A 24,063-nucleotide genomic window follows, 5' to 3' on the forward strand; every position below is an offset into this window, starting at 1 on the left:
CAAAGTGAGAAAGGCTGGGAGTCCGGCCGAAACGTCAGTCTCCATTTGTGATGCGTGAATAAAACGATATTTCTTCATAAGTCCTGTGTGAAGCGGTCCTTCTGTTCAAGTATATATATATATATATATATATATATATATATATATATAAAAATATGAACCGCACTCACAGGGCTTAGAATGGAAAACAAGAAAATTTATTAAAGCATATAGCTAACGTTTCGGCTGCTTCCACAGCCTTTTTATATATATATATATATATATATATATATATATATATATATATATATATATATATATATATATATATATATATATATAGATAGATAGATAGATATATACATTATTTATCCACTTACTATTTATCTTATTCCATAATATTTCACACTGTTTGCACTTATGTGCTTGAGACCTAATTTAGATGCATAGATAATTTTTTGTCTTTTCAAATTAGTTATTTGTACAAATTATATAACAGGTTTAGGACCTGTGGGGGTTTCGGGATAAGGGATTTTTCCTAGATCACCATGCCTTAAGTCTGCAAAAAAAATAATTTAAACATTAAATAACCAAATATGATGGTTTTGCTTCCAATTTGGATTCAAGCAGTATAGTTACCATCACGTACAGGATGTGATTTATTATTATAGAGAAAAAAGGAAATCACGAAATGGTCACATCAATGGTCTTCCCATAATTAGGAGCTTTCTGGATAATGGGTTTCCAGATAATGGATCCCATACCTGCATTGTATACCTTTCCGTGACAAGATTAAATACTTAACTAATTTACAAGGCCCAGGGTCTTTCATTTGCTACATGTGTTTTGTAGTCTTTCAGATATTTTTTTGGAGGAATCAAACTGTTAGTAAGTCCAACCTTTTTCTTCTTCTCCTTACATTGCCTTGTTTCATCTACATCATGCTCGTCCTTCTTTCTTTTATTTCCCTCCATCAGAATGGCACCCGATGTTTCATTTAATAAATAGTTTGTACCCAGCTCTTGTACCACTGCTCTTGCATTTCCCTGGGGTAAGTCGCTACCATGGCTGTATTTGCATCTTGTTCCATAACGGCACCGCCCATCCTTTTGGTAAGATAAGCAGGCACCTCTGCCTAGTGCCCAGTTGTTGTCACTTAGCTTTACATGCCTCTCCAGTATGCTCATCTGTGCTTGTTCCTCCTCGTGAAATGGGTTAGAAAACACCCCACCAAAGCCACTGGTGTTTTGGGATCCCAAGACAGGGGCTGGGAGGCGGACAGATGAATCAGAGATATTAACATGCATACATTCTTTTTCAGTTTCACCTTTTTTTGCAAAAGGTCCCTCTTCGCTTCTGGAGTGAGGATTTTTAAAGCAATTTACTGATGAAGTAGGAGTACTAAAAAAAAATTAAGAGTATTAGTAAGCAGTGCTGCACACTAGGCTTTACAAGACACAAGGATTTTAGATGCACCAAAGTTAAAGATTAGATGGCTTCACTTGCCAATAATCGTATTGCTGGCTGCGTTGTTTTTAATACTACAGTATAAATATATAGGTATTTATTTTTTGTAAATATCTTGATTCATTTTGTGAAACCATGTACGGTGATATAATATAACAAATATAATAGACCGTTTACATTTTGTGTAATATAAATAAGCATAAATGTTTATTTCTTATGTGGAAGCACATTTACTACAAAAGTACTATATTTATTATTACCTCAAACACCTTAGATTAGAATCAGGTGCATCATATTAGGCGCAAATCATTAAAAACCACAGATCAGGGGTTGCTGGAAATAATAACATTATCAGAAAACATTATTAGAAAATGAGATTTGGTAGCTTCTGTCGAAGCCATATAGCATTCACTTCTATGATAGACAGGTGTCAGTTCTGATGCAGAATGCACTTGTTTCTTTGTTGCAAAGTAAAAGGGGGCCTGTCACCTTAAGAAATAATTCCAAATCCTTTTCTATCACAAGCAAAATAAACTTTATACACTATATAAATTATTTACATTTTGTTTCCTTCAGTCTTGGAATTCACAATCACAGCAAGCAGGCAAGCACTACGTTGTGAACACTGTTATTAAGGCAAGTTTATTATCACCCCAGAATGGGGTATGGACGTTTTGATTTTTAAAAAAAAAAGTTTTTTGGTTTCATGTTTATCTGCCAAAAGACCTGGGTGACAGGTTTTTACCTAATACCACAATCACAAAAAAGCTATGGTATGTCATTAAGTGGTAAGAAGGGGGTTGTTTATTAGTACAAATAACTTGAAAAGTGCATAATATAGGACAAGATGCCATCCTGTAACTTTTTGGTATTTCCCAAAAAAAACATCTTGTTATGTGAAAAGAGTTTCTGAACATTCAAAAAGTGTGTGCGAAGCTTTAGTAACTGACAGCAGCCTAGCATTTGTGCAGTACATTTGCAAAAACAGAGAGGGATTGTAAAGAATAAGTTTATTTGATAAACATTACAACATGTTTAACTGATTTTATTAAAAATACTTATTTTCATGAGAGGCACCTCATAATAAATGTTCTCCTTTAAGCCTCTGGTATCATTTATTTGTTTCAATAAATTTCTACTAATTTTCCAAAAGTGTTCACAGTGTTTTATCACCATCATTTGTTTAAATGTAACAGTTCTGGATTATACCTCAATATTGAGTATAAAACCAAGCAAAACAGTTCTAGATCCATCATAGTTTTTATAACCATCACTATGATATACCATACAGTGGATATAAAAAGTCTACACACCCCTGGTAAAATGTCAGGTTTTCGTGTACAAAAATTAGACAAAGATAAATCATTTCAGAACTTTTTTCCACCTTTAATGTGACCTATAAACTGTTCCACTCAATTGAAAAACAAACTGAAATCTTTTAGGGAAGAAAACCAAAAAAACTAAAATAATGTGGTTGCATAAGTGTGCACACCCTCTTCTAACTGGGGATGTAGCTGTGTTCGGAATTAAGCAATCACATTCAAAATCATGTTAAATAGGAGTCAGCATACACCTGCCATCATTTAAAGTGCCTCTAATTAACCCCAAATAAAGTTTGGCTGCTCTAGTTGGTCTTTCCTGACATTTATTTAGTCGCATCCCACAGCAAAGGCCATGGTCCACAGAGAGCTTCCAAAGAATCATAGGGATCTCATTGTTAAAAGATATCAGGAAAGGGTACAAAATAATTTCCAAGGCATTAGATATACCATGGAACACAGTGAAGGCAGTCATCATCAAGTGGAGAAAATATGGCACAACAGTGATGAAAAGACGAGAAGAAAACTGGTCAGGGAGGCTACCAAGAGGCCTACAGCAACATTAAAGGAGCTGCAGGAATATCTGGCAAGTACTGGCTGTGTGGTACATGTGACAACAATCTCCCGTATTCTTCATATGTCTGGGCTATGGGGTAGATTGGCAAGACGAAAGCCTTTTCTTACAAAGAAACACATCCAAGCCAGGCTACATTTTGCAAAAACACATCTGAAGTCTCCCAAAAGCATGTGGGAAAAGGTGGTTTGGTCTGATGAAACCAAGGTTGAACTTTTTGGCCATAATTCCAAAATATATGTTTGGCGCAAAAACAATACCGCACATCACCAAAACAACACCATACCCACAGTGAAGCATGGTGGTGGCAGCATCATGCTTTGGGGCTGTTTTTCTTCAGCTGGAACTGGGGCCTTAGTTAAGATAGAGGGAATTATGGACAGTTCCAAATACCAGTCAATATTGGCACAAAACCTTCAGGCTTCTGCTAGAAAGCTGAACATGAGGAGGAACTTCATCTTTCAGCATGACAACGACCCACAGCATACATCCAAATTAACAAAGGAATGGCTTCACCGGAAGAAGATTAAAGTTTTGGAATGGCCCAGCCAGAGCCCAAACCTGAATCCGATTGAAAATCTGAGGGGTGATCTGAAGAGGGCTGTGCACAGGAGATGCCCTCGCAATCTGACAGATTTGGAGTGTTTCTGCAAAGAAAATGTGCCATGCTGATAGACTCAAACCCAAAAATCAAAAGGTGCTCCCATGCCCCCAATGGCCCCTCCCCCAGTGACCCCTCCCATCAATACAAAAGACACCCAGACATTGGTAGCCAGGGCCCCCCTAAACATTTGTGGCCAGGGGTTACATTTTGCATTGGTGCCAGAGCAGGTGCCCCTTGAAACATTGCTAGCCAGCCCAGGGCCCCCAAAAACATTGGTGGTCCTCCCCCAAATTACTCATACTATGGCCCGCCCTATGCACAGGGCACAACCTTATATAAGCGCAGATGTAGCGGGGAGCAGCAGGACATAGTGGAGGACGCCAGCAGTGATAGGGCCCGGACTTGATTAAAGGGGGCCCGAGAAAACTCTAGCACGGCCAGGCCCCCTTTAAAGTTAAAAATGTTGGGGCCCGGGACGACTGTCCCCCCTTGATGGCGGCCCTGGGTGTGCACAGGTTATGCAACCACATTATTTTAGTTTTTTTTGGTTTTCTTCCCTCCACCTAAAAGATTTCAGTTTGTTTTTCATTTGAGTGGTACAGTTTATAGGTCAAATTAAAGGTGGAAAAGTTCTGAAATGATTTATCTGTCTCATTTTTGTACAGCACAGGAACCTGACATTTTACCAGGGGTGTGTAGACTTTTTATATCCACTGTATCTTATTATGTAATGGTTTCTTGGGGTAATCCAATATTTAGAGCTGCTGTCTTAGTAGGGTTAATGACCAATCCCAAGATTCGTGCAAAAGAGTTTTTGTTAAAGGCCTTATTATAAATAAAGTGATGTCATCAGCAAATAGACTGATTTTGTGTTTGTTGTTATGAACCATAAGGTCTTTTAAATAAGGATTGTTTCTAACCTCTGTTACAAGGGGATTAATAGCCAAGAGTAAGGGAGATATCGGACATCCCTGACGGGTGCCCGATTATTAATTGTGGTCAAAAAGCAGAACCCAATATGTACTTTTGCCATGGGGTCTGTATAGAGAGCTGATATCCATAAAATAAAATTACTCCCAAATTCCCATTTATGTAATACAGTAATAAAGATATGGGCAACGGTCATGCTTAAGAATCATAGCTGGTTGGAATCATTTAGGTTTAGGCCAATAAGGTGAGTAAAATTAATCGTCGGGTGGCATCTGAAGCCTGTCTCTCCTCTTCAAACCCTACTCAATCTCTGTGAATGCTAGAACTTTAGCAAACAGTTTAATATCTAGGTTGAGAACTGGAATGAGTCTAATGTTCTTACGTTCCATATAATCAATATCTGGTTTAGGGATTGGGGAAATGCTTGCTTCATTTTGGATAACAGGTCCTTAGTTCTAGATTCATCATAGTTTTTACAACTGTCACTATGATATACCATATCTTATTATGTAATCAATCAACAAAGTATTCAGTGAGAAAAACAACTATTTATTGGCTCAAAAATTAAACAAACAATGGAGTGTGGGTACCATGAGGCATTGAGATGCACCTATCCATTGTTTGGTATAGTATGTTTGACTTTCTCCAATTGTTTGTTTAATTTTTGAGCCAATAAATAGTTGTTTTTCTCACTGAATACTTTGTTGATTGATTATATATATATTCAGGACCTATCAGTGGGATATAACTTGCAGACTCTCTTTCTTAATCTATTATTAATACTAATTGCATATCTTATTGTGTAACTGTTTCTTAGGGTAATCCAATATTTAGAGCTGCTGTACATTCCATATAATCAATTTCTGGTTTAGGGATTGGGGAAATGCTTGCTTCTTATAAATCCCTTGAAAACCTCCTAAAAATAAACCTTTAATATTCAAACCAGGTAAGGTGCTAAAAGGTGTGAGAATTTTTTATAATAGATTGCTGAAAAAAAGTCTGGCCCTGGGGTCTTAGACAGTTTAAGTAACTTTATTGTTAACTGAACCTCCTCAACCATTATTTCAGATTCTAAGTGAGCTTTCTGGTCATTTGTAAGTCCTGGAAGGTGTAGGTTCTATAAAAAAAACAAGTGCTGAGGGGTTAAAAGGAGCGGCGTAAAGTTTAGTGTAATAAGAAGCAAACTCCTTTACTATTTTGTTTAGGGCCCTTGTCTTTTGGCCTGAAGACAATTTAATGGAAGTTGTAGGGGTATGATCAATTCTATTATTGAGGGGTTGAGCTAATAATTTTGTTGGTTTATTCAGAGTAAAATCTCTGCTGGGTCCATTTAAGTGATTTTTCTGCTTAAACGCTTAAAGGACATGTAAAACCCACACACAAAAATTGAATCTGTGAACAGCCTCTTTAAAATCTTTCAATACCTGCCACACTGGTTGTCCAGAGGTTAATAGTAAGGCTGCAACATTCCCTTAATCACCTAGATTTTCTTCTCCTCCTGTAACCCCCTCAGCCCCCCCCCCCTCGGGAATTTGCTTTGGCTGTTGGCTCCTGGACATGCTCAGCTTTTATCAGCTCAGATTACTAAACACGCCCCCCATTCTAGAAACTCGGCTTTAGCTGTCTGCTCCTATTTTTTTCTCCCAACCTCTTCTTCTGAGCTCAGATTAACCATTACAGTACTCAAATAAAGCAGAAATGTTATCAAATACAGTTCTGCCTGTGCGAGCCTGCATTCTTGATGAAATGTGTGCTAAATAAGGGTCTGTGTGTGTGTATGCTGTTTGTAGATTTAAATGTAACTGTAGCTGCTATTTGTTTTAGAAAAATGTGATGGTGCTGGCAAACAAAGGGGATATATGCAGTACAAATGATGCCATTTGGTCGAGGGAGAAGTGCCCAACTGACATACATTTTAGGAAAATGTAGGCTTTACATGTCCTTTAAAAGTAGGTCCAGCTCAGCTTGAAGCCTCTGAATTTGTGCCCTAAGGTCCATATTTGGGTTCTCTGACTATTGTTTATGTACCCTGTTAAGCGCTCGAGTGAGAGAATAATGACATCTTTTTTATGTGTGAAAGCGAAAAGGGTTCTCATAGTTTATAAGATGTTCAGTACACTTGTATTTGTTCACTTAAAACTTTAAATCTACATAGAAGGATGGCCTGCCCTGTTCCTTTATGTGTGCTGTGTAAACTGACCACAACTTTTGACATGAATTAAATGTCCGGACAGGAAAAGTCCAGAACCACCTATACCAGGCATGCAAATTGGTAGGCAAAAAATGTGCTGGCAAATAAATGATTCTGTCTGCAATTTGCCTAATAGAATAAAAAAATTCAACACAGGTTCTTTTATTGTTCTTATTTTGAACTAGGTTTATGTTGGTTTAAAAACCATTTTAAATTTATGATGCCACTTTGTTAAAAATATAACATATCTTCTATAAAATGGCACACTGAGGCTACTGTTCTGTGTTCTGTTTAATGTCCTGTATATAGTGATGTTTCCACTGTACCTATGCTGCTAACACTATTCAGGAAGGTTTTATTCTGCAATACATATATTGGTGGGACAAAAATGCCATGAAATGCCCTAACATGCCATTATAAAATATATACCTTGAAGGGACGGTATACAGCCAACTGTCAACATGCTCAACTAATACAGCCTGTGCTATACATAATTTTTGCCTATTTATTTACTTAACAAATACATATTTATTTATATTTCTTGAACTAAGAAAAAAAACTAAAACTTCCCAACTACTTGCTCAAGAAGCTGATAAATCAAGTTACTAGTTCACAGATAAGTTTTCTGTGTAATGAGCTGCTCCTTTTTACTAAGACTGCATCTTAATAAAGGCAGGGGTTTATACATATTTCAGTATCTACTTTTGAACAAATTGTCCTGTTTAGATGAGGGGTGAGTTGGGTGAGGGGGGAGATCATTCAGTGAAAAACAAAACAGTTTTGCATTACTACTTTATAATAGGAAAAAATGAGAAAATTCATGTATTTATAATGAAAAGAATAGGCACAATTTAAGGGGCCATTTCAGAGTCACTTTAAGCTCCTTTGAAGTTTGTGAGACAGAGCAAGTATGAAAGAGTAAAAGGGGGCCTATTCAAATTTTGTTGTATAGTTTTTGTAGCATATCACAAAGACATTATGAATATACAAAAAAGTCACAAGTTAAAGAGGTTAATGAAATACACATCTCTGTGAAAGATTAAAGGGGACCTGTTACCCTAAGAAATAATTCCAAATCCTTTTCTATCATGTTGGTTGAGCAAAATAAACTTTACTTGAACTTTATAAATGATTTAATTTTTTTCCCCTTCAGTCTTGAAATTTACAGTCACAGCAAGCAGGACGGTGCCATTTTGTGGGCACTGTTATTAAGGAAAGCTTTGTATCATCCCAAAATCTTATGCATTTGCTATCTAGGTGATATCTAGAAAGTACTGAATGGAAAAATAAAGTAATTGAAAATCTGAGCAGGCAATATATGATTGACAGCTCAGATTTTTAAATCCATTTATAACAGGTATGGATGAATTTATTAAAAAAAATAATTTGGGTTTCATGTTTAATTTTTAAATACTTTTATTGTACAGCTTTTTATGTGTGGGTGACAGGTCCCCTTTAAGCAAAAAGATCTTGCAGTGAACATAAGGGCTCATTTTTTAGTCCCTGGGGTGCACGTGCAGGAGTGCTAAGGGGTGCAAGAATATGCCTCACAGTGCTTACTTACAGGCACCCCATTTCTGCTGGTCCACAGCATCTTTGTGTGGCATTATCATTTTAACTGAATCTGGCCCTACAACATGTGGCATGAAACATTATATGCTTATACTGTGGAAAATGTGGGAAAGTACTGTAATAACTGATATCCATTATCAGATTAGATTATCAGATTCAGCAATACCTTATGAACAAGGCAAGGAAGTCATCAGCATCTGTTACTATTGTGGGCAGTGGTGCTAAAACTGGGTATTGCCAGGTGTTGAACGCAATAACAGTAGAGTTCTCCCATGGATTATAATTCATCCCCACAATTTAATATTCCTTTTGATGTCTCCCTCTTTCTCTCCCACTGTGTTTATCATTTTACACCACACTAATCACACCACATGTGGCACACAGTTGCACAAAACAGGGACAGGAAACACTACATTTTATTATCAGGGTTAAAACAGGGATTTTAATATGCTCCAGGTTAGAAAGGTTTGGGGGAAAGGGACAGCACATTTACCAAATACTATCTAAAAGCTGAACAGCCCAGTCCCATAAGGCAATCTAAGGGGCACATTTACTAATCCACGAATCCGAATCACGAATGGGAAAAAATCGTATTGGAAACAAAAATTTCTGAAGATTGCAAATATAACGAAAATGCTTACGAAAAAATCGTATTAGTCACGATAATATCGTATTGGTGATCCGAAAGTCACGAAATTTTTGTATCAAATAATTGTAAACAGCGGTAAAACCTTTCCGATTTTTTCGTGCAAACGTCCGAAAAAGTCGTGCGGCGAAAATACGCTCAGAGCGTTTGTGCTTTTGTAAATGTGCCCCTAAGTGTAAATAGTACAGGGTACAACTGCCAGTCTAACAGCACAGAATTTTCATAATACAGTCAGCACATCATTTCTACAAGTTAATAGAACAGAGTTCCCTTTTTACAATCCACAGATTATCAGTATTCAGCACTCCTTGGAGTAGCAGATCTAATCAGCTATTGAAAAAAAGTCTTCCTGCATTGCTGGGGCTCTCATTAGCAGGAAGAACTTGGCAAATAAAATGATGTAAGTAAAATGATGCTGTCTTTATAGTACTTACCAAATTGCTTTCTGCACTGTTTCTTCCTCGTCATCTGACCCAGAGGAAATATATCCAGAGAGAAGCCCCAGTGAAGAAGGAACTGATGCCATAATTTAACGTAGCAGCTTGTAAAAGATACACTGCAATTGAGATGATATAATATTAAATATGTTTACTATCCTAGAATAGGCAGTAACAGTGGGTACATGCTTGCAATTTGAAAAATTTTAATCTGTATATGAAGATTCTTATTCATCCTGGTGATTTCTCATTTTTCATTTCTCATTTTTCGTGGCAATGTCCACTTCTCAACACCTGCATTTTGTAAGCAGGCAAAGGGAAGCAGATCATCTGTCTTCCGTGGCTCCATGTAGCTCAACTGATAAGAACAGCTTCGGCCTAAGGGCTCTGGTACACGGGGAGATTAGTCGCCCGCGGCAAAACTCCCTGCTCGCGGGCGACTAATCTCCCCGAGTTGCCTTTCCCCTGCCATCCCACCGGCGAACATGTAAGTCGCCGGCAGGATGGCAGACGCGGCGGGGCGATTTCGGGAAATCACCAAAAAAGCCTTGCGAGTCTTTTCCGGCGATTTGCATATCTAAATTCCCAGATCCCTGCTTGCTTCTCTGAGATATGGTGCTGGCAGCCTACAGCAGTATGAAGACTACACTGAAATCTCTCCCCTTCCTGTAGGCTGCCAGCGGCAGCCTTCAGTAGCAATGCAAATGTGTGTAACTTGATCCTGTCTCCTGTTCTGAGCTACACATGCCCAACAGCCAATCAGAAGCGGATCTGCCACAGGGGGGGAGGAGGGAATGAAACACATGTGCAGTATGAAGCAAGGAGGGAAAGGAAGGGAGAATACCTTTTTAAAGATGGCTGCCTGTTCAAGAAAACAGATAGAAAATGTGAAGTAAGTGTGACTGAGTAAATATTTGATTAGGTGAGCCAAAAGTGTGGCATTTTTACTAAACAATAGGAGGACTATTGGGCAGTATGCTTTTTAAATTTTGACTTGCATTCTACTTTAAAAGGTTATATTATATAGACTAAAAATGAATGACTTAAAAATCAAGGAATTCTTTTATGTTGTACACACATTATTTTTCCACAAGCTATTTTGTGAACGATAGATTACATTAGAATTCTTATATATCACACTACTAATGGGGGCAGTTATGCATACTCATTTTGCATACCCATTTAGAGTGTGCTTTTCTTATGTGTAACTTGCTGTAAGTGGTTCTCACTGTGTTTGGTTTACATTTAACAAAAGGCCAATAAAGTATAAAACAAGTTGTAAAAACTAACACAATTTAGCCTTTTTTTGTAAATTGTCTTTTTTCATTTTTCAGCATTCCAATATTTATTCTCTATAGAACTGTTCAGCATAAGTATAGCCTTATGGACAGAATTATGGATAGTTCTGCTGGAAATAAAAACCACAGACTAACAGCATAACTGTAGTGCATATAATTAACACATCTACTGAAATGTCTACTTTTGAACTGCATGAAGCAAAATATTCTGTTCATAGCAAGAACCAAAACCTGAGATTTGGTGTTAATAGTGCTACTTTTGGCCGGTTTCCCCTGCCTAGATTTATTAGGAGGTGTCTTGCCCCTGGTATCTGGGATGTTTACCACCAGGCTTCGGTAAGGCTGCTAACGTTTCAGTCAGCCCAATAGGAAGGGTATGTGATTGAGCCAAAACCTTGGAAAAAAGCTTTGGGGATCCTTCAAGGCAAGGGTAGTAACAAAATCTTTATTTTTTTTAAGTGTTCAAAAGGGAGAATTGTTTTCATACTTACTGTAATTCTCTTTTCCTGGCCACTCTCCATATCAGCATTACACAGGTTTAAAGGTATCCCAGGAGCCCACCGGCCCCGTCTCATACCAAGTTCCATGAAACAGGGAGGGGCCATGCTAATATGGAGAGTAGCCAGGAAAAGAGAATTACGGTAAGTATGAAAAAATTCTCCCTTTTCCTGGCCACTCCATATCAGCATTACACCTGGAATACCAAGCCATGTCAGAAGAATACGGGCGGGAAAAGAAACCCACAGCCACTGCTGCAAAAGATAATTTATTGAGAAGAAAAGGCAAGTTGGGTTCCTGCCAGACGGTAATGCTTGATGAAGGTCTGTGCCGATGACCAGGAAGCTACTTCACAAATCTCTGAAACTGGAACCTCTGCCATTGCAGCCCATGAGGACGAGGCAGCCCTAGTAGAGTGTGCCTTCAAGCCTTCTGGATCTTGCTTGCCCTGAGCTTGATAAGCTCTAGTGATGCCCAGGATGATCCAACAACTGATAGTAGAAGTACATGCTGGAAGACCCTTCATTTTTCCCTACAGAATCACGAATAGGTTGCTTGTTTTCCTGAAAGAGCTGGAGATCTCCAAATAATGCTTAAGAGAGCGCACTGGGTCTATGAGATGTAAATCTTTCGCCTTCTGATCCTCCACTGAGAAGATGGGAAAAACTATCTCTCTTTTGAGGTAAAAAAGAGACATCACCTTAGGCCTGAAGGATTGGACTGGCCTGATGACCACTCTGTTGTGAAGGAAAGAAATCTTGCCAGGACCACATGACAAGGCTTGGAGTTCACAGGCTCTGGCTGCTGATGCTATCACCAAAAGAAAGAGAGTCTTTAGAGTGAGGAGCCAGATAGAAATTTCTTCCAAAGGTTCAAACGGGACCATGGAAAGGGAAAGCAGTACCAAGGCAAGACTCCAGGCTGGAGCCAGCTTATGGACTGGAGGTCTAATTTTTAAGGCGGCACAGAAGAATCTTTTGACCAGAGGATTCTCTGCCCACGCTCTCCCTGATAAGACTGAGAGAGCCGAGACATGGACCTTTAAGGTTCTGTATTGAAGGCCTTTGTCCAAGCCATCCTGGAGGAAACCCAGCACTTGAGACAGGGAAATCACCTCTGACATGTGCTTCTCAGACTTCCATGAAATGAACTTCTCCCATATTCTATAGTAGGCGGAAGAAGTGGAAGCTTTCCTGGCTTTGAGAAGAGTAGACACAACTCTCTCTGGCAGATCTAGATCTGACAATAACTCCCGCTCAGTCTCCATGCCTGAAGAGCCAGAGCCCCTGGGTATGGGTGCCACAGAGGACCTTGAATTAGAAGGTCTCTCCTCCTGGGCAGTGGCCATGGAGGATCCTTCGCCAGTCTGAGCAACATGGGGTACCATGGTCTGTGTGGCCATTTGGGAGCAATGAGAATTAAATCTGTCTTCTCCAACCTCAACTTCTGAAGGACTTGCGGAATCAGGGCAAACGGAGGAAAGGCATACGCTAATTTCACCCCCCAAGTCTGAACCAGGGCATCCGAAGCTTTGGCTGACAGGCAGAATTTCCTTGAAAAGAACACTGGAAGTTGGGTGTTGAGGGGGGTTGCCATTAGATCTTTCTATGGCATACCCCACTTTTCCACTATCATCTGAAACACCTCAGAGTTGAGGGACCACTCATGTATCGACAGGACATGTCTGCTCAGGAAGTCTGCATTCTGGTTTTCCACTCCTGAAAGGTAAGCTGCCGAAATGAGGGAAAGATTCTCTTCGGCCCAAGATATGATCGGCTGAACCTCCGGTAAGAGAGTTCTGCTCCTGGTTTCCCCCTGTCTCTTGACATAAGATACTGCTGATGTGTTGTCTATGAGGACCTTCACTGAGGAGCCCCGAAGGGAATCCGCAAAAACCCACAGGGCCTGTTTGACTGCTCTTAGCTCCAATACATTGGATGGCACGCCCTTTTGGGGAGTTGACCACTTCCCTTGATCCCATAGAGAATCTAGATGGGCTCCCCAGCCTGTCGAGGAGGTGTCACAACCACCTTCCATTCTTGTTGAGCCAGTTGGAAACCTCACTCTAAGTTGGATGTGGAGAGCCACCACTGAAGAGAATCCTTGAAAGGAATGGACAACTGAATGGGCTGCTCCCAATCCTTCTTCCACCGATCCCATTGATCTAGAAGGAGACATTGGGCTGGTCTCATGTGCCATCTTACCCATCTGGTAACTGGGATGGTTGCGGCCATATAACCTATGAGGGACATTAACTCCTGTGCTGGCACCCATTGCCTTGACAGGAAGCTGGCTCCCAGACTGCTCATTGCCTGGTCTTTGTGAGGAGGAAGTGAGACTGTGCCTAGAGCTGTGTTGAACCAAGCTCCTAAATAGACTAGGGACTGCGATGGCTCCAGTTGGCTCTTCGCTTGATTTATGAGCCATCCATGTGCCTGCAGGAACTCGAGGGCTCTGTCCCGATGAGAAATTAAGGAGTTTTTGTCTCTGGCTGAAAGAATGATGTTGTCTAAATAATGCCAAATGGCAATGCCCTCCAGCCTGAGGGCTGCCACTAGGGTAACCAGAATCTTGGAGAACACCCTTGGGGCTGTAGCCAGACTAAAGGGCAGGCACCGAAACTGGAAATATTTCCCTGCTAAGGCAAACCGGAGAAAGCATCGATGGGCTTGATGAATGGGGACATGCAGGTATGCTTCTCTCAGATCTATCGAAAGAAGCCAATCTCCTGGAAGAATGACTGGAATAATGGAAAAAAATGGACTCCATTTTTAACTTTTGAGGCTTCAGGCTCTTGTTTACTTCTTTTAGATCTAAGACTGGCCTCCATCCCCCTGAAGCCTTTTTTACCACAAAAAGGATCAAATAAATCCCCTTTCCCTCTTCGCCTTTCAGGACTGAAACCACCACTTCTTCTTCCAGAAGTCCTTGGACGTACTGAGCCAAAATACCCCTTTTTATTCCTGAACTGGCATAGGAGGAGGCAATGAAAAAATCCTTTTCTGGAAGAGACATGAACTCTAGGCAATATCCTCTCCTTAAAACATCTCTTACCCACAGGTAGGACACAGTGGACTCCCAGACGAGAGCAAAATTTAAGAGTCTGGCCCCGACCTTTCCTTCCTGGATGAAAGGATAGTCAGGAATACTTCTTGGGGGTTTGGGCCGCCTTGGATTTATCTCCCTTAGAGAAGAAGGACTGGCCTCTTTTCCAAGCAAAGGGTCTGGACCTCTCCCCCGAGGGTCTGTGAAACTGACTAGAGTTTCTCGCTTTGTCTGAGCCTTGAAAAATATTGGACTTGAAAGGGGTGAATCTCTGTTTCTTCTTCTCTTGAGGTAGGAACTGACTTTTTCCTCCCGAAGCCTTGGAGATAACTTCATCCAATTTAGCCCCAAACAGGCGCTGTCCCTCGAAAGGAAGAGTGCAGAGGCTAATCTTGGAGGAGTGTCCACAGACCAGGATCTGAGCCACAAGGCACGGCGGGCAGCCACGGAAAGAGCCATAGAGCGAGCAGCTAGTCTAGTGCAATCAACAGCCCCCTCAGACATGAAACCTGCAGCAAGCTTAAGTTCCCCAAGGCTGGCTGAAATCTCCTTAATATCAGCTCCCTCTGACAAAGCCCTATCAATGCCATCAATCCACACAGACATGGCCTTAGCTACAGAGACTACAGCCACTGCTGGCTTGCAGATAGCCCCGGAGAGTAGGACGGCTTTCCTTAAATCTGTCTCGACCCGTCCATGGCATCCTTGAGGGCTGAACAGTCATCGATTGGAAGAGTGGTTTTCTTGGCCAAATGGATTACCGCCGGATCCACTGCTGGTGGAGAGCTCCAATCTTTAATCTCTGAGTCCTTGAAAGAATATAGTTTAGCAAACCTAGTGCCAGGAGAAATGAACGAGACCTTTCTAGCTGCCTTTTGCCACTCCGCCTTGATGAGCTCTATAACCTCCTGAAATGAAGGGAATGTCTGTCTATGCTTTGAGGGAGTAGGAAGAACCTTTAGGGCCTTTGCGCTCTCAGATTCCTGTTCTACTCCAAGCGTAAGCTTAACTGCTTTGATAAGAGGAGCAACCAGAGACACATCAAAAGACTCGCAGAAGGTATCTGAATCCTCATCTGAATCCAAAGGCAATTCTAATGAATCCTCCAGGATCAAGGATTCCTCTTCAGAAAAATCTTCAAAAGCTCACCAAGCTTCCTCACTAAATAATGGCTGAGCTTCTTCAGAATCAAATGCCATTCTATCTGAGGAACTTGAAGCCCTGCACAACAGCTCCCTCCAACAAGTACCACAAAACTTCTTCCCTGGTATCGCAGCATTTTAACAGCCAACATATTCAGGAGCGACACAATGTTTCTTCTTGGTGTTCTGTTTTGCTCCACGATTTTCGGGCAAGCTGCCCAAAGAAAGAGAGAGAAACAAAAAACAGAAGAAGAAAAAACAGTTAAGAAGGGAGAAAATACAAACAAAAAAAAATCCTGGAGGGACTTACCAAGCTTGTAAGGCAGAAGAGTTTGAGGCTAAGGGATTCATGTCAAAAAAGGGGAACAAAAAACGACCTTAGCAGAAGCAAAGAGACATCAAGAAAGACCCCTAACCAGTGAAAAAACAATCCAAAAGGGAAAAAACTTACTGGGGCACGCAGCCAGGGGAACAGCAAGACGCTGACCCGCCCCCCCTCCTCACTTTAAAGAGTCAGGGAACGGAAGCCCAGAAGAAACTGCATGCTCCTGAAGCCTTTGCCCCATTCCAAGATGGCCGCTCGCAAAAAACACAAGATTACCTCGGCGCCATCTTGGAAAGTAAGAAACTGACAGACACGGTGCCAGAAAAAAGCCCTGGTCTAGGGGCGGGAGCAGGGGGGTTCCCTGGGTGTAATGCTGATATGGAGTGGCCAGGAAATCCCAGATTCTACCAAGAGAATTAAGGCCTGCAAAATAATGACAGGGTGGGTAAGGACCAAATGCAAAACAAGGAAACATGCCAGTATTTAGGGCTAAACATGCTGTTGTGAAATTCAGCTCTATCACATTGCATTCCCAAATTAAAAACAGATCAGAGTGGGGTCAAGGATTTCTATGAAAATATCAAAAGGTGTTTAAACCCAGTTAAAAGCTTCTGCCACTATTTTGCAATACTTCATACAAATAGAGAAAGTGGGATACATTTTTGAGGCCAGTAGCCAAATAATTGAATTATCCATTAGTGAGACTTCTAGACTTGTGCAGACTTTTCTATATCTACTATAATGCACACGTGCAAGTCTACTAAACAACAAGGGATTCCTGAGAAAACAGAGTAAGCCTGCTGGGCTTACACAGAAAGATCACTGAACCTGGGCAATTTTTTCCAGAATGAGCACCAGCCCATGGAAATGTTATAATGTGAAATAATACATTGGGGTGCCTAACAAATTATCATCCCATGTATATCAGCCTTTTCTTGCCTTTATTATACTCCATGCTCTGACAACAATACACAGATTACCCTGTGATACTGGAACCACTATAGCACCTAATAATTATAGTTTAGGAACAACACTTTTATTGTTTATTAACTTTTGACAAAAACATGGCTTAGTGCGCTGTCATTGAAATTCCATTTCAGTGAAAACGCATTCCATTGCTAATCTCAGGATTAATTATCAGCATGCCCTTCTGTCCAATGACAATGTCTCTTTGACCCCACAAGCCTTTTATCTACTCTTGCAAGCCTTACTAATTGCTTTTTTTATTGTCTAAAAAACAGTTGTCTCAGTTTCCATGCGAGTTTAGCAGTGGTATGGATTCAGACACGCTCTTCCAAGATTGCTGTTCAAGTGTCATTCACCAACTTAGAAGACTCCAAAAGGATCTCAAACCTTTGACTGAGAAATATGTAAGAATCATTAGTGTGTTTGTGCTTATATAGAGTTATTAAGAGTTATATATAAAAAGTACAAATGTATGGTAAGCAAAATTCTTTATTAGTAATGCTCAAATGCAGCTATGAATAATACTTTTCAAAAAGTTCAGTTGGTTCACTCAAGACCTTGGACATGTCTGATGTGTAATTTATTTTAGCTGGTTGCAAAGTCCAACTTTTTGCTTAGTGTATTTTGAGAGGTTTTTTCTCCCAGTAGTGCAGGACTTGCCTGTCAATACTGTCAACATCTGTGTGATATGCAAGCTTTTTGGGATACATCAATGGATCTTATTAGTCTGATTTTATCTTTTTGCATAGCACATTTTGATTTATTATATATGTTATAATGAATACAGCCAGGTTACTATGCTCAATATTTTACTGTAAATATGATCAAAGTAACAAACGCAGAAATGTGTGAAACGTCTGAGATTTGGTTTTAGACTAGATAGGTAAAACAGGTACTGTCCCACATGGCAAAAAGCAAAGTACCCAAAGAATTTTCTTCATTGCAATATTTCTAGGTCCCCAAATCATATTTCTATCTCTTCTGATTTGCAAATTTTAAATGCCTTTGTCCTCCTTCCTAGTTGCTTTATTACATTTAAGTTAAACCACGATGGTTGGCCCTTTATACTTTTTTTCCCAAATCAAAGGATAACAATTATTGTTAAAAAAGAAATGTCCCAAAGTATTCTATAAATAATATCTGATTCCTTGACATGACAGTGTATTTGACTAAGAGCACATCAGTTTTGTATAGTACTTTAAAATTATGTTTTCAGCAATTTGTGTTTATTTACTTTAGGGGCATTTCCTGAGTGGAAGCTTTTAGTTGACCTTAAAATATCTTTTTCAGCAGTTTTTCAACAGTTTTCTACAGGCTGCAATAAATTAACTGGAAAAGGCTTTCACTTGCAGCTAAATAAATATACATGTCAATATAGTCCCCTTATCAGCAAGGATCATAGCCATAAAGCAAAACCTTAATGGTTTGATAAGAAAACACCTTACTTTTTAAGGTATTCAAGTTAGCTGGGGCAAAGAGTCCAAAAGAGCATCCAAAAACACAAGCTAAAATCAGACAAGCTAATACAGAGATGGAAAAGGTTATTACACCAAGTAAACAGTAAAAAAATACATTTATTAACCTATTATCAGAGAGAGAGGTTAGATGGTTGATAAAAGCAGAGAATGTGCAGAGGTTCTGAACTGTTATTTTGCACCTGTCTACACAACTGAGGAACCAGGAGAAAATTCAAGGACTATACAACAACAGCGGTTAAACAGTGCTGAGAGATTGGCAGATTGTTAAAGGAGAAGGAAAGGCTAATAAAGAGTTAATCTCAAGCTGCAGGCATACCTTCAGTTCTCTCAACAGTAAATGTTTTGCAAGTTGTTAGAAATAACATAAATTTGAGTTATACACAAAATATGTGCTTAACTGAAAAGGATCTGGGGATTTTGGTGGCAAACAAGCTTGCATAAAAAGGGACATTAAAACATACTTTTGCCTCTTAATAGCCCAATGCCAACTCTACAACTAATCAGAGGGCTGTGGAGTCGGTAGATAAATTCTCCGACTCCGACTCCTCAGTTTCTGATACTTCCGACTCCCCGACTCCTCTGTTTTTAATATGTTAATGTATTTTATACATTCATACAGTCAATGAAATGCATGCTTCATGGTCACTCAACGTGTTTGTTTATGCACTGTGTGCATTGGGCTTTATTCTTAGGGCTCTGGCACACGGGGGAGATTAGTTGCCATGACCCGCCATCCCGCCAGCGCGATTCACGAGTCTTTTCCAGCGATTTCGGGAAATCGCGCCACCGCGTGTGCCATCCCGCCGGCGACTTACATGTTTGCCGGCGGGATGGCGGGTCATGGCAACTCGGGGAGATTAGTCGCCCGCGAAGAGGGAGTTTTGTCGCGAGCCAGTTTTGTGCCAGAGCCCTTATAGCAGAGAAGTAATTAATTATGACTGTTTGTGAATTGGGACATTTAAACTTGCTTTATTTTTTTTTTTTATTCCCATTTAAATTTAGTAGGAGTCAGAGTCGGTTCATTTTTTGCCGACTCCGACTCCAGGTACCGAAAATTGCCTCCGACTCCACAGCCCTGATACTAGCACACAACTACTTATTGCTTGTGAACACTTCTCTCTGATCTATCAGTATAAATGTTGTGCCATTTCAGTTCTCATTTGTATTTTGCCTGATGAAGGGGCCTTAGAGCTCCGAAAGCTTGCAATGTATTTTATTGTTAGCCAATATAGGTATCATTTCTACAATACTCTTGTATTTGTGTTTTGTTGTTTTTTTATTATTATTTTTGACACTGGCTAACACGGTACTACAGTTTTTGTTTTGTGATACACATTTTAGAAAAACTGATAAATTTAGGAAAGCATTGCAACTTGGTAATTTGGAGTAGATAGATAGTGGTATCTATTCTGGATTCATCCGAATCTGTTCTTTCTTCAAATGTATAGTTAAATATAAATATTTGGCCTTGAAATCTAAATTATGCAGCTTTCTGGAGCAGTGCTTTGTAAAGTTAATACTACTGGGAGTTTTTGACCTATACAAGTGAGAAATCTCCATAAAACTAAACATTTTTAGTATTGGAGCATTCAAGAGACACTGAACTTTCCAAATCGGTTGTATTTTCGTGCATAAAATTCATGTTTCTGATATGTTTTTATGTTATGGAAAATATTATTTTTCTTCATTTTTTTTAGACATTTAGAAGCCTACAGAAGAAGAATTACACAAAACTTAGTATATTTTGAAATCTTAGGTTGTCCCCCCCCCCCCCCCCCCCAAAAAAAAAGATATATTGTTTTCCCAGGTAAACTAAAAGTTCCCCCTAGTAAAGGCCCCTAAAGTGAAATAGCGGCAATAAAAGTTCCTCTTTTTTACCCCTAAACCACATTCGAATATAAAAAAAAAAGAGTTGAGGAAGTATCACTACAAATAGACTCAAAAGGTTTCAGATAGTGTGGAAACCTTGGATAAGGTATAGATTTAATGGTACGTTACCTACCCACCTCCTCACACTGTAAAGGAAAATAGTCTGCTTAATAGCATGAAAAGACAACCAGGCTTACACTAGGAAACTGGTCTCCATTAGTTACAAAGTAACATAGTAAGTTAGGTTGAAAAAAGACGTCCGTCCATCATGTTCAACCATAATGCCTATATATAACCTGCCTAACTTCTAGTTTATCCCAGAGGAAGGCAAATAACCCATCTGAAACCTCTCTAATTTGCTGCAGAGGGGAAAAAAATTCCTTCCTGACTCCAAGATGGCAATCGGACCAGTCCCTGGATCAACTTGTATTAACACCGATCTCCCATAACCTTGTATTTCCTCACTTGCTAAAAAGCCATCCAGCCCCTTCTTAAAGCTTTATAATGTATCAGCCAGTACGACTGATTCGGGGAGGGAATTCCACAACTCACTGTAAAAAATCCTTTCCGAATATTTACACGGAACCTCCCTTCTTCTAAACAGAGTGGGTGCCCCTGTGTCCGTTGGAAGGACCTACTGGTAAATAAAGCATTAGAGAGGTTATTATATGATCCCCCTTTTATACATAGTTATCATGTCACCTCTTAAGCGCCTCTTCTCCAGACTTTCTTCATAACTGAGACTTTCCATACCCTTTACCATCTTAGTTGCCCTTCTCTGGACCCTCTCTAACTCAATAATGTAGAATTGCCAGACTAAGATCTTACTCCCTTTTTAAATATAGGACTGACATAAACCTTCTTCCAATCCATCGGTACCATACCAGATAAAAGTTATTACTTTTGTTATTTTGGTTTTTATAATTACTCTATATCTGTAGTTACTGTTTTATTTTATTTTCTTCTCCTTTATCACCGATGGGATGTGATATTCCAGATTATCAATCCACAGTTTCTAATATTATATTAAAATGGCAATATTCACAGAACTGATAAAAACCTGTTTAGGGGTTAAACCCCAATTATATATACATAACTGGGTAAAAATGTTAGATATCCATATTTGCTAAAGCATAATCATTATTCTGTTAAAACTACCTTGTCAGCTTTAATATGTAAAAAGCAAATTGGATGATTGGTACAAAAAGTCGTTTTTACAGTGGCCTTTGTACTTTTTTTTATGGAAAATGGATTTCTGTATAAGTGTATGTGCACTGGGTTTTGTTTGGAGGGGTTGAACTTGATGGACTTTGGTCTTCATCCCAACACTATGTAACTATGAATTTCTGTGTAATTTCATAAAATAAATACATATTTATTAAAATACAGAGGCATATAAGGTAGTAGTTTTTTGGTTTTTTTTTTTAAATATGCATGGAAACACAATTTATTTTGAAAGCACTATATTCCCCTAATGTGTTAAAGGATCATAATGTCTTTGTTAAATACTAGTGCAATGCATAGGGCTTAAAATGAACATACCTGGTGTTTTAATTTGAAAAAGCCTATAGTTGTTGTTATTTCTTAAGCTAAACAGTGCAAACAGAGAAACCGAAGCTACTCCATGTTTAGGCCCTTAAGGTAGATATATTACTGATGCATACATAATCCCCCTGCATAATGGGCTTCTGCATATCTGTAAGACAAAATAGTCATACCAAAGTGGTAAAGGGTGGGGGTGTTTTACAAGTAATATCTACCTGTTACAGACTGTAATATGAGGAAGCCCGTAGACTGCTAGGAACAACCTTTTAGGTGAAATATAAGAGCCCTGGCAACCGTGGTTTTCACCAACGCCATTTCTGCTGCTGGGAAGACAGGGTTGTTACAGTAACGCGGTACAAAAGGGGTCAGGCAGAGGCAATGTCAGAGTCAGGCAAAGGGTCGAGGGCAGGCAGCGAAGATTCAGCGTCAGAAAAACAGGCAAAGAGTCAAAACCAGTGGAGCAATCGAAGACAAGGCTTAGCTAAGGTCTGGATACTCAGAGCCAGCTTGGGCAATGAAAATAAGCAAAGGTGCTCTATTTAAGTTTGAATTTGGCACCAAAGTGACATCAGCTAATGTCACAACGCTGCATCAAACACTAATGCGCATGCGCTTACTGCACCTGAACGCATGGAGATATGTGGCTCACACGATGAGTCCAGGGAACGGCGTGCTAGCAGGTAAGAGCGCATGCCGGTCTCCCCGCACTTGTACCACTACCTCACATGGACCAAACATAGAGTAGTTTAAGTTTTCTTGTTGCCCTGTTTAGTTCAAGAAATAATAAAAACCAAAGTATTTCCAGTACAGCATTATTTATTAAGCTCATGTATACTGCTCCTTTAATACTAAATATGTGCAGTTGCTTGATCAGCCCAATAAATTTAAAGCAACAGAACTTTTATCATCTTTCAACATGTTATTCCCAAACATATTCCAGTAATAATAGGGCACTCAAAGCTGTAATCTAAGTTGTTCCTTGGCTCCTGTAATGTCTTTTTAAAAGCTTTTACACACCACACATAAGGGAGAAACAGAGAAGTGGAATATTGTACAGTATTGCTTTCAAGTCCAACACACTCCCCTCTGTCTATCACACCTGAAATTCTGTTGATCACTCTTCATAAATCCACTGCAAGCATCACCTTCCTTTGCAGCAGTCTACCAACAGTTTCATCATACATATCATGCCCTTTTATTCATCTAAGTCACTACCTGTCTATTCTAGTTACTGGAATCTGGGAAAACTGCACCAAAAGTCGACTGTATTACTTGTACAATTGTTGATGATGATGAAAATCTATACTTTTTTATTTCCACGGTGTAATCCACCCTATCTGTTCACTAGCAGAACACACTGGTTTTGTGACAGAAGGAAGCAGATACACCAGACTTGGCATGGCATTGTTCCATCACCAAGGTTTAGCATTACTGATGACATCATATTACCCTTCTAGAAATACTGCAACAATATAGGTTTTTTTCTGCATATGTGAACAACATTTTCATTTAAAGCCTTAGAAAAAGCAAAGTTGTTTTCACTGCCATAAATGTTGTTGCAATAAAACAGGAGTGCAATGATGGTGAACTTCACATGCAGGAAGCATAATGACAACAAAAATGTAAATGACTGCTCTCATTTGAATTGAAATTCAATATATGTTTTTGTTCTACTGACTTGATTTGCATTTAAGTAAGGTTTATTTGTCTTGTATATTGCAATAAAAGTTAAGCTGGCCATCTGTCTCTGGACCTTTCCTGATCTGTCTAGATCCGAAAAAAAAACGTGAATATAAACAGACACTCACCGACACCTCCATAAAGCACTCGCGTCCGAGCCACAGAGGAAGCAGGAAACCGGAAAACAGAAGATATTGCAGTATTGAACACAAAAAGGGTTAATAGCACCACCTAGTGTTCAGTTAGACAACCAACACCCCAGGACAGTTAAGAAAAAAAATTATAAGCAGTCTATAAAATCGAAAAATACAACAAAGGAGAGAGAAAAAAGACTGAAGAAATCAAGAGCAAAGAAGATCAAAATAACATGGTAAAATAAGTCATTCACAAATAAAGCAAAATGTATATGTAGAAAAGATGGGTTCCATGTAGTATAGAGAGTAAACCAACTATTAGATTTATTTCTTTTTAGAGCAGCAATTTAGAGCTCATTTAACT

General features: G+C 39.5%; 1 protein-coding gene across 1 annotated transcript; it reads right to left on the reverse strand.

Moving 5' to 3' along the window:
• Positions 1 to 614: 614 nt before the first annotated feature.
• Positions 615 to 23,798, reverse strand: LOC100488382. The gene is made up of 3 exons (XM_002943123.5): positions 23,694 to 23,798; positions 9,717 to 9,838; positions 615 to 1,380 (listed from the first exon to the last, which is right to left on the reverse strand). The coding sequence occupies exons 2-3, from the start codon at positions 9,806 to 9,808 to the stop codon at positions 789 to 791; spliced, it is 684 nt and encodes a 227-aa protein (XP_002943169.1). The 5' UTR covers positions 9,809 to 9,838; positions 23,694 to 23,798; the 3' UTR covers positions 615 to 788.
• Between the last annotated feature and the right edge of the window lie 265 nt (positions 23,799 to 24,063).

Source organism: Xenopus tropicalis, chromosome 7 (assembly GCF_000004195.4).
Source record: "Xenopus tropicalis strain Nigerian chromosome 7, UCB_Xtro_10.0, whole genome shotgun sequence".
Classification (NCBI taxonomy): domain Eukaryota; kingdom Metazoa; phylum Chordata; class Amphibia; order Anura; family Pipidae; genus Xenopus; species Xenopus tropicalis.